The sequence below is a fragment of the Sorex fumeus genome, unplaced genomic scaffold, assembly GCF_029834395.1.
Source record: "Sorex fumeus unplaced genomic scaffold, SorFum_2.1 ptg000024l, whole genome shotgun sequence".
Taxonomy (NCBI): domain Eukaryota; kingdom Metazoa; phylum Chordata; class Mammalia; order Eulipotyphla; family Soricidae; genus Sorex; species Sorex fumeus.
The window spans coordinates 12,764,964-12,777,500 of NW_026606081.1; the positions used below are offsets into that span (position 1 = coordinate 12,764,964).

Consider the following 12,537-nt stretch of genomic DNA (forward strand, 5'->3'; position numbering starts at 1 on the left):
CAATACCATAATTATCATATTACCTTATGATAAAGGTAATCAATTATTTGTTGTCTGAAGATTTAAAGCAGAGTGTCTGAGATCTTTATAGATCTTGCTGACAATTTTTCTTTCAGGGCTATAAGAAGTATTCCTAATCAACTTCTAATTTTAATTAATAAGATGAAATTGGCTGACCAAGAAAATAAAATGTTATTTTGAGGAATGCATAGCCATTTTTCTTGATTTTGTTTTTGTAAAAATGCTTCAGGCCGCTTTTATTATTAGATATTTCCTACTCATTTATGCCTCTCAGAGAGCTCGGCAAGCTACCAAGAGTATCCCTCGCACGGGCAGAGCCTGGCAAGTTACCTGTGGCATATTCAATATGCCAAATATAGTAACAACAATAGGTCTCATTCCCCTGACCCTGAAAGATCCTCCAATCATTGGGAAAAGATGAATAAGAAGAGGCTGCTAAAATCTCAGTGCTGGGAGGAATAGAAAAGTTACTGGCACCTGTTCGAGTAATTTGACGACCAACGGGATGACAGTGATAGAGTGACAATGATACAGTTGTTGTAAAGAAAGGACTTTACAGTGAAAATTTCAAAAAAAACCTTGTGTAATATAAATAACATTTCATTGAAATGTAGATTTCTATCATATATTTGTTTAGCAGTTATTTGATGACTGCCTAACAAGTGGCAAGCTCTATGTGAATTTTCAAGCACATATCTTATTCATTTTTATTTTAGAGTCAGACAGGTGGTTCTTAAAGGAAATACTTATAGCTCAGTGCTAAAGAGTTGCTCCCTGAGAAAATGATGGCTTGAGGAACTGGTCGGGATGTGAGTTGTGTGTTGAAAGTAGATAAAGGACCGAACATGATAACCTTTCAATGTCTGTATTGCAAACCACAATGCCCAAAAGTCAAGAGAGAGTATGGAGAATATTGTCTGCCATGTAGGCAGGGGGAGGGTGGGAGAGGGGTGTATACTGGGGATATTGGTGGTGGAGAATGTGCATGGTGAAGGGATGGGTGTTTGATCATTGTGTTATTGTAACATGAGACAAAAGCTTGTAACTATCTCATGGTGATTCAATAAAATTTAAAAAAAAAATAAGTTGCTCCCATAAGTGGTGAGCGGGACCCTGTGGTGCTGAGGGTCAGTCCCATTCCTCCAGCATGAAAGTAAGCGCTGCGGTCTTTTGCGCTCTTTCCCAGCCTGCCTCGTGCATTTGAATTAGTTTATTCTTTTAAAATTATTTTCACTAATTTTTAAAATTCTGAGTCACCATTATTTGCATAGCTTATTCAGAATTGACTTTCAGATGGATAGTGTTCCAACACTAATCCTACCACCAGTAGTGACTTTCCTCCCCCAATGTGCGACACACAATCATAATAGATTTTCTATGATTTTTTTTAATATGAGGTGATATTTTTCAGTAGAAACATATGTATTAAAAGACTAAGAAAACATATACAAAACAGTAATAACAGTACATTTATCTGAAATAGTCCAATATTAATGTCCCCTTTTTTATATCTCAAGAATATTGCAGGTGTTACAGTTCAAAAGAATACCTATATTCTACAGTAAGAGGTGATGAAATACAAGGACTGTGTTTTGGTCTAGCCAGGAGGGTGCTTGCCTGACCCGGCTTCCATGCCCATAATCCCAGACAGTTCCCCAAGCACAACCGATAGTAATTCCTGAGCAAAGAGCCTGGAGTAAGTGCTGAGCACCACCTGGTGTAGCCAAAAAATAAAAAGTGATAAAATACATTATATGTCTATTGTTCAAATAATGTTTGACCTAAGCGCTATTCATTGTACTAAGAATAGCATAAAAATCTGGATTTTGGACTCTGTATAATGAATCAAGTTTCAATCGACATATTTCCATCATTTTTATTCTTCCATGAATAAAATTTAAAGTTTAAATATTGTGATTTGCAAGCTTTAAATTATTCCCTGGAAACGTAAATTTCACATTTTGCAGTACTCTTGTATTCAAGAAGCACTCACATTCATTCTGTAATAAGATCTTTTCCCATAGACATTCTGTTAACAAAGGGGTAAATTACTTTGCTTGATATTTTCTACCTTTGATGAGGAAAAATTGAAATTAAGCCATATTTCTATCTCCTCCTCATGTCTCCTCTCACACCCTCCATCCCTATTTTCCCTGTCCTATCCTTTTGTCTTCTTTCCTGATGATTTAGTGACAGATGGGCATTATGACAGGCTTGTTTAGGATTGCAGTCTTGGAAACAGGAAACAACAAATTATCTAGAGATCTGTTTGATCTGTCATGGAGGAAAAGACCATAATGACATTTGCAAGCTGCTAGGAAACAACTTAAAAAAATATATGGACAATATGATTTACTCATGAATAATGTTCACTTTATCCTGAAGTGATAAAGGAGACAAATTCTCTTGTATTCTGGTTACAAATTGCCCCCCACTCCCCTAACCATCACCCTAACCCTCACCCTCCCCCACCCACCACCCCCTCCTTTTTCTTTTTTTCTTTTGGTCCCCACACAGGATGCTCAGGGAATACTCCTTGCTCTGCATTCAGTGATCACACTCCTGGTGTGACTCAGGGGTCTGTGCATAACAAGCTTCCTGCCCACTCTACTGTATCTACAGCCCTTCACTTCCTTTCTTTTTTCTTAAAATGCTTATCTACTCTATTGTCAATTCATTTCACCATTAAAGTTCAAATAATAAATGACTGCCTACCATGTGTCTGGCGCAGTCATAAATATTTAGCAAGAACAAGATTCGGGATGTTTAGATAATGCTTAAGGTTTCGATTTCTGTTGCATTTCACAGCTTACTCGAAATAAGTCTGACTTTTTCTTAATGCTCAGAATTCTTTTAGAGACCCAGGCCACTTATTTTCTAATTTGAAAATTGCATGACACCTTTGAAAATCGCATCCTTCGAATGTAAAACTGTATGAAACAGAATGTCTTGGGGGGAAAAGAAACAGATGGGTGTGTGACTCAAACTGAATGCTAATCCTTTCCTCTACAATAATCACTAGATCCCCATGATGAAAACCGTCTGAAATGTACTGGGGTGATTTTCATAATACTTTCAAAATGTACACAAATGTACTGAGACCACATAAATGTCACACATTTGAATTTTCAACAGTAACTTTTGGAGAATATCTTATTAACATGGCCGTCTTTCCAGTCAAAACCCCACTGTTGCATACTTCCTGGCTGGAAGGTTTGTGTGCAGGAAATAGGCAGTGCATAATTTTATTTGAAACTGTGAAGCTCTGCTAGCAAGAATCTATTAGATAGTTCTAGATAAGAATCCAGGTTTTGACTGATTCAATTATCAAATTTCAGCTCAGGATATTTAATTGAGTTTCTAGGGTGACTTGAAAAGTCCAGACTATCTGATAAAATGGGTATAATGTCAGATGTGTGAATGAATGTTACTGATTCCTTTTTTCTTTTCGATATATCTTCTTTGATATCAATTAACTTTCCTTTTTCAACTTTACGTTTTCTGTATTTTCTTCCAATTTGTGTCATTAATTTTGTATGGAATGTTATTTATCTCTTAGTTTTTTATTTTGGAGAAATAGGGAAAAATGTTCTTAACATTTTCTAATTTATATAGAAAGTTATAATCCAGTTCATCAGTTTTTAAATTTGAATAAAATGTTAAGAATCTATTTTCTGGGGTCTGGAGCAATAGCACAGCGAGTAGGGTGTTTTCCTTGCATGCAGCTAACCCGGGTTCGATTCCCAGCATCCCATCTGGTCCCCAGAGCCAGGAGTAACCCCTGTGCATTGCTGGGTGTGACCCAAAAAGCAAAAAAAAACTATTTTTTAAGATATTCATTATTATTGTCATTATTTAATAACAATATTTTTACTCTGAAATTAGCAGTTCATTCTACTCTAGGTTTTATTGCATTCCACCTGAAGAATTTCTAATTGAAAAATTATTTTTAAATTAGAGATTTATATTAAGCTCTAATTTTAAAGGAAACATTATCAACTTATCTTCAATTTTCTTTATCTAATGATGTTTATACATAATTTTATCTTCACCATATTTTAACAAACTTTTAAATTAAAGAGGAATTTTGAGGCTCTTGCTGGAAATTTATTATTTATACCTGTCATATTTTAAAATTTTGGCATTTTCATACTACAGGTTTAAGTATGAGATTATTTTGCCCAGAAATACCAAAATTGTTGAATTTTCTAGTCAAGTATAGAAAATCTAGTGAGGTATAGAAAGTATAGAGCAGAATTTTTTTTTTCTAGACATCACCCTCCTGAAATGATTATAAATTCTGGGAAATTGAATGATATAGCAGTTATATAATAAAAAACTAGCAACAGGAGTTGTATCTTTATTTATTTTTTTATTAGTGAATCACTGTGAGATACAGTTACAGGTTTAAAAAAATGTCATGCTTGCATTTCAGTCATTCAATGATCGTGTACCATTCCTCCACCAGTGCCTATTTTCCACCACCAATGGTCCCAGAATCCCTTTCATCACCCCCACACCATCCCCAGGAGTTATATTATATTTTTAAAATAGTTCCATCATGATATACTTAATTTTATTTCAATACAGTTGATAATAGTAAAGTGTAAGACCCAAAAGTTTTCCTCATTTAAGTTTCATAGCTCAATATTTTACAAATTTTATATGAAAGAAATAGATAATCTCTAAGTTGTGCTTTAACTTCTTTCCCAATATTTTAAACCATTTTGATAATTAAGATAATATGTTTTTGATAATGTTGACATTTATGGTCTTAGTGTTAACATTATCTCATCTTAGTACCACCAAAGTCTTAAAAATATATATATTTCAAATTATTGGGGTCTGTAGAGATAGTACAGTGCTTACGCTGCTTGTCTTGCATTTTTAGCCAACGCATGTTTGATCCCCAGTAACAGATATCTTCCCCAACTTCTGCCATGAGGAATCCCTGAGCACAGAGCCAGTTGTATTCCATGAGCACAGCAAGGTGTGGCCACCAAGCCAAAAAGCTTAAAAAATAAAATCTTGAATTTTCAGCAGAGATCGTCTATGTGTCCCATCAACTCTATTTCTTCATTTCAGTACCCACTATAGATCCAATCAACCATGAAAATTCTGCTTTGCATCCCCCAATATATCTTATTTTATGCATTTCAACATTAATGGATATATCTGTACCCTTTCCATGATCTCTTCAGTATATATCACCTGTATATAAGACCAGTAGTTTCTTTAATTTTACTGTGAATTAATTATTCGATGATATTCACAAAACCAAAATGCACATTTATTGTCTTTGAAAAATACATACAACTTATTCCCACAGTTGTTGAAATACGCACCATTCTTATTATCTAATTAAGTTAGTTCATATACTTCCCAGTCAATCCCCACTACCCACAAGAAGCAAGCGTTCATTTCATCTTGGAAGAGAGAGGAGTGCTTGATCAGATATGGCAGTGCTCAAGGCTTACTTCTGTTTCTGTGCTTATGGGACTCTATCAGGTGCCAGGGATAGAACCCAAATCAGTTGGATGCAAGGCATCAACCCTTGCCCTATACTATGGCCCCAGCCCTCTTATCTCATTTTTAACCTTGAACTAGTTAAGACTAGTTTAGTATCAAGTGTACTTGTCATGAAAATAGTATAAAGTAATCAAGTACATACACTTAGCAATATTATTTCATTCTACACATTTTTGAGCTCTTAGATATTGTCCATATGGACTTGTTATGACTTTTAAATGATTATCATTATATGATTATACAATGCTTTATTTATGCTAATTTCTTAATAACAGACATTACAATATATCTGCCATATATGTTTTATATTAAAATGCCATCTCTTTCAAAATCTGTTACATAATGTTATGTAATGGCGAGAGAACGGGGAGGACTTCTCTCCAGGCTGACGGGATTTCCCCATACCTTCCCCTCCCTCTCTGCTTTTTGTACCACACCTGCAATGCTTAGGGGCCCTGTGATGCTGGGGGTATCAAGGATTATATACAGAGTAATGAAAGTGGAAGCCAGAGCCATGGTCAAGTAGGTAGGTAGGCTTTGTCTTGCATGCGCTGACCCACGTTCAATCTCCATCATCACACATAGTCCTCAGGGTACTGCCAGGAGTAATTCCTGAGTGAGAACTAGAGTAAATACTGAGCATCACCAGGAGTGGCCCAAAACCCTCAAAAAATAATTATAAAAGTTTCAGTTACTATATATTTTCACTTATATTTAGCATTCTTACTGATGCAGGTCCTTTTGGAGAGTATTTATTGGTATCTCATGCGTCTTTCCAATCAAACCCCCACTATACAATATCTCATGTTTTAAATTGTCATTACATAATGGCTAATAGCTCTAATAACCACTAATTCATGTACATATAAGAAAACATAATTTTTCTTTAGCTGGAATATTTATTCACTTAAAATTTAGCCTATGGGCTTTTTGCGGGGCTATGTTGTTTTATTTTTAAGTTGGAGAATTATACACATATTTGGGGACAAATCTTTTATTATATACATACTTTATGTAAAATATACCAGTTTCTGAATTGTCTATTCATTTAATTAATGGTAATTTTGTAAGGCAACATTTCATATCTCGACACTATCTATTTTTAAAGCACTTCCATCGTATGTGGTCAAACACCAATTTAATACCCAGAACTACATCTTGTCCCTTCAGCATAGCCAGGAGATATCCTTGAGCATAGGGAAAGATTAAGCCCTGTGCACCTCCTGATGTGACCACCAAATAATTATTAATAAATAAAACATGTACTAGTTTTATAGTTATTTTGTGTTCTAAGAAATTTGAAACTCGAAATCAGAGAGAATTTTTTCTCTGGAAAGCGTATAGTTTTCACTTTTGAGCGTAGTGTATGCTAGAGATTGGGATTCATTTTGTTCATGTGGATATCAAGCTATACTGACAACTACTTGTTGAGAAAATTTAGCATTTTCTCTTTGGATCACTCTACTGCATCTGACAAAAATTAGATGAACAAACACATAAAACTCTGGTTTTGGAGTTTCTGTTGTATTGTTAAACTTGAACCATGCCAGCACTGTCTTGATGACAAAAGCTTCGGAGTAACTTTTAAAATGTTTTCCCCGATACTTTTTTTTAATTCCCCAATACTTTTTCTTTTACAAAATTGCTTTAGATAGTCTAAGCTCTCTTTAACATTTTTTCATGCTGTGGATCACGATATTCCAAGGTCTTTGTATTAGCAACGTGATTAAGAGAAAATAATTTAAGTGCACTGAAATTCAAGTACTGCCTAAGACATTTTTTAAAAAGAAAAAAAATAGGACACTTAGAGTAACTATTTCTCAGTATGGTGTAATGATTAAAAGATATTATGTGCAAGTTTTTAACTTGCAGAATAAGTTCCCAGTACTTGTATTATTTTTGTAATAATGTTGCAAATATTATTATGAATATATGGTTACTCATGAATAAAGAAAGAAAATGAAATTATGTATTGCTATACCCTTTTGTTTTTGAGATGCTTTAAGATTATGATTTTATTAGGTAACAACTCCAGAGAGATGAACTGGATTTAAATTTTAAAATAGAACTCATGTGGAACCTATGAGCTTTTATTCAAAGTCCTTTGTTTAATTCTTTGCCTAGGTTTATGTAACTATCACTCATGGTAATTAAGTTTCAATGACTTTATACTTCAATTTCCCATATTGCTTCTTGGAAATAATTTCCATTACATTTGAGTATGCTGCAATACTTCCAATGTAAGGATTGCTTTTCTATTATCTTGCAATTTACAAATAGCTTCTAGAAGCACCCATCTTCTCGTAAAAAAATCTGGCAAATTATAATTTTATATTGCCAATTTAATATATTATTACATAATCATTAAATCACTTTTGATAAGCTGGCATGACTAGTAATATGTGCTAATTTTATTTTCCACTCATTTAAACTTTATCTAAATCTTTTCCCATAGAGTTTTTGTGATTTGTAATATAACAATCATATGTGATCATAATTGCAATGCTCTTTAAATATGCTAAATTGTGATTAAACTTCAGAATTTAAAAATTTAATACTCTTGCATTTTAGGTGCAAATCTTGCACAGTACCTGAAGAAATGTATTCTTTCCTATTTATAATGTGATAGACCTAGATACAACGTGTGGCTTTGGTTGATGTATAATACATGTGTTTGTACATGAATATATAAATAAATGTGGTCATAGATATTAATGAGTTATTTGGCTTATAATTGCATCTGTGAAAGTTCATAATAAAATGTTATTTCAGTACCAAGAATTAAAAGATTTTTTATATATCCATAATTATAGTACTGTTATTTTTTGTCCACTAAAACTAGATTATTTTCTAAAATTAGTCTGGTAAGTGCATAAAAAAAATTTGCTAGGTACCCTTAATTTCACATTCACAAGAAAAATTTAACTACCCTAGTATTTTCAATTTAAAGTATAATTATAAAATCCTCCATACATTTTAATGCTATCTTACACAATTTTAATTGTATACTCTGTCTATAATGAATTTAGGATCCCTAATTTATATTTTCTGAATAGTACATGACATTTAAGAGTGGTATTTTCTAAAAATTACATCACTTCCTAATGACACGTTTAATTTAATCTAGATCAGCAAAGTGCATAGTTGAAGATGACTTAAATGAAAAGATCAGTACCTGGAGCAGAAGTAATAGTGCAGTGGGTAGGACACTTGCCTTGCAAGGGTTAGGTTGATGGCACCCCATATAGTCTTCTGAACTACAAGTGTAAATCCTGAGTGCAGAGCCAGGAGAAAGCCCTAAGTACTGCGAGGCATGACCAATAAATAAATAAATAACTTACTTTAGCACTCAAAAAATTTAATAAGACCCCAAGATTGCTATCAGTTTTTATGTCCTTATTTATCATTTTATAAGTTATTGACACACATATATGTATATACATTTGTATGGATGTGTGTTCACATACATAACATAGGGGTATATAATATGTAGCAAGTATATGAAATTGCAAATCACAAAATCAGTCTGAAATAAATGAATAAATGAAAGTATTATCTTAGCATTTTATTTACATATTTGTCTGTCACTGCATCAACTCAGAGGTTGTATCATTGGACCAAGGGGCTAAAGTACAAAGATTGACATTTCATCATTAGTAGCCTTATTGTCCACTCTGGTATTAGCAAAAAGATATTCTTTCTTATCTCCACTTAGTCTTCATTCCTCGAATGTTAGTTACCTTTGAGTTTCCTCGAGAATAGCCATCACTCCACTCTCTAAACCAAGGTCATCTAAAGCATAAACATCCACTTCCAAGAGTTATGCCTCAAATAGAACAATACAAATATGTGAGCCTAATTCTGTGTCTCTCCGAACCTTAATCCTAGGAAATCTAGGAATCAAGAAAACCCTTCTCTAACAGTTAGAATAAACAATCAGGGGCAGGAACAACAGTACAACATATAGAGTTCTTGCTTTGCCTGATTTGACAACAGGCCCCACATTTCTTTCTTCCTGGGTCAAGTGATACACTGATGCAGAGCCAGGAGTAAACTCTAAGCGCTTGGAGTTTGGTCCCAAACCAAATCAGAAACAAGCTAAATGGTTGCAGACTGTGTACGTGTGTGTGTGTGTGTATGTGTGTGTGTGTGTGTATGTGCCCACAGACTTACATAAGTTTCTTTAAGTGAAACACGACTTTTTTTAGTGCAACTAGTTTAGAAAGATGTGAGGATGTAGAAGAAGAGACTAGTATGCAAGTTTGATGAGCACAGTCTTCTCTGCAGTGGGAAAAGCAAGAAAAGAAACATAGAAGTAAGTGAGCTTTTCCTTGAAGCAAATGTTGAAGAGAACAGGAACAAGTCTTTGTTCAATAATTTTTAACACACAATTTTATTGTTTTGTTGTTGTTTTAACTCAATGTCTATGATATTGGTTAACACTAATGTTTTTTATCAGCCTCTTGCTCTATCTTCCACTTTTTTTTTGAAATGTTCAAGTGTTCTATGAAAAATGTTTTTTTATTTACAAAACAATAAAAAGAATGTTTTGAATATGAACCCTTTAAGGGATTTCATGAAGAGATTCATTCACAGTGGTGAGGTTACAAAATGACTTTGGTGAATAATAATAATAATAATAATAATAATAAAGCAAGAAAGAAAACAATAAAATCAGACTAGTGTGAAAAATCGCTTCTTCTAATACTGATCCTGTTCTTCAACACCACATCGCAGTCCCTTAAATTCAGCTTCACAACAGAGACTGAGTTAATCCTCTACAATCAATATGTCCTGTTTGGTTCTCATTGCAAAGCATTCCTAGATTTGTGCCTCTAAGGGAACCAGTTGCGTGGATAATTGTGAGCATAAGGTGGCTCCTGTCCAAATGTTGTGTGGTGAAGGGGCGCTCAGGTAATTACAATCCCAGTGCAGAGGTCTTAGTCCAAAGTACCAGCTCCCTCAAGGTCATTCCTCCTTTTTGGAACTGTCTTCTGGGGTATGCATTCTGTCTTGTTTTGCTCTTCTACTGGTATTTAAAAATGCCTTTGAAATTGTCTCCCAACTCTCTTTTCTTAGACAGATATCTTAAACTCTATTTTTTGCCTCAGGATAAAGGTAAAAGGTAAAGGCCCTCCCGTTGATCGTCGATTTGCTCGAGCGGGCCCAGTAACGTCTCCATTGGAGACTTTGTTGTTACTGTGTCTGGCATATCGAATACTCTCAGTAGCTTGCCGGGCTCTCCGAGAGGGGCGGAGGAATCGAACTCGGGTCGGCCATGTTGGCTGCTTGTAAGGCGAACGCCCTACCCGCTGTGCTATCGCTCCAGCCCTAGCCTCAGGATATATGTAGTCAATATGTTTAATCCTATTCTTCTCTGGACTGGAGCCATAGCACAGTGGGTAGGGCATTTGCCTTGCATGCAGCCGACCCAAGTTTGATTTCTCTGTGCCTCTCAGAGAGCCCAACAAGCTACTGAGAGTATCCTGCCAGCACGGCAGAGCCTGGCAAGCTCCCCATGGCATATTCAATATGCCAAAAACAGTAACAAGTCTCACAATGGAGACATTACTGGTGCCCACTCGAGCAAACAGATGAACAATAGGAGGACAGTGCTACAGTGCTACAGCGATATTCTTCTCTATCACCCCTCATTTAATTTGTATTTCTCAGACTAATGTCATTCATTCTATGGATCTTTGCCTTTGTCAGAAGAAGTTAATTTGTGCAAGGAATGTCTCAATTTTTCATTTTATTCCTTTTATTTCTTTTATTAATAAAGATATTTTATTTCTTTTTGGGGGGGTCACACCTGGCGATTCTTAGGGATTACTCCTGGTTTTTGCACTCAGGAATCACTCCTGGCAGTGCTCAGGGGACCATATAGGATACTGGGAATCGAACCTGGGTCAGCCACGTGCAAGGCAAACGCCCAACCCACTGTGCTATTGCTCCAGCCCCTGTTCCTGGATGTTGAAATCTACAAAATGTACACTATTCACACTCAAAAATACATATTACTAATGATTTTTAAAAATATTCTCACTGCAGGGCAGGTACTCTTTTTTGAGGGATACTTCCATACTAAGTTTACACAAATATTCATACTGACAATGTCTGAAAAATTGCATTGTTCTCATGAGTATTGTGACAGAAAATAACTTCAGAAACATGTTAAATCATTATAAAAATTAGGAGACATACTTGATATTAACCAAATAGTTTCATAAAGAACCAAACATAAAATAAATGAATAAAAAACTCTGTCTAAGATTCATTTTCACTGTTCTTGAAATGGCTAGGAATTTTTTTTTGTCTGTTTCTATTTTAGGTGGCTAGTGTTGTGTTTCAGCCTGTAATGATTCCCCTTTTCTATTAATGACTCACTTGTTTTTCCCTTTAGACTTGAATCACCAACTAGGTCTTTGATAATGGAAGCTCCCAGGGGTGTCCAGGTGAGTGCAGCAGCAGGGGACTTCAAGGCCACTTGCAGGAAGGAGCTCCACTTACAATCCACAGAAGGGGAGGTGAGTGCCTGAGCATGCTGACCGCTCCTTTTCTTCTGATATAATAATCTCAAAGTTAAACACATATTATTCTATGTGGAATTTAAAGAACTGCTTCTTGACAATGATTGTTGGGAGTGGTTGCTGTGGACAAGGACCAGATACTGGCAAAATGATATGCATGATCCCTTTTTAATAACAGTATTGCACACCTCAGTGCCTTTAAAGAAAAGGGGGAGGGAGGAAGGGAGAGAGAGAGACAGAGACAGAGACAGAGACAGAGGAGAGAGAAAGGGAGAGAGAGAAAAGTGTCATACAGAGACAAGGTTTAAGGGTAGGATAGAGAGAAACAGAATATTGGTAGTGGAAAATATACACTGGTAAAAAGATGGTTGTTGGAACATTCTGTGACTGAATTTCAATCATGAACAACTTTGTAATTTGTATCTCATGGTGACCTTATATAAAATATATGTATATA

The 12,537-nt window shown here is 35.1% G+C and overlaps 1 protein-coding gene across 1 annotated transcript in view; it reads left to right on the plus strand.

The window, feature by feature from the left end:
• SGCZ (sarcoglycan zeta) overlaps nt 1–12,537 on the plus strand; it is a 1,114,038-nt gene that overhangs the window by 1,091,330 nt on the left and 10,171 nt on the right. The window contains exon 8 of the mRNA XM_056114214.1: nt 11,954–12,077. Coding sequence (XP_055970189.1) covers nt 11,954–12,077 — 124 coding nt within the window. The remainder of the gene's footprint in view (nt 1–11,953; nt 12,078–12,537) is intronic.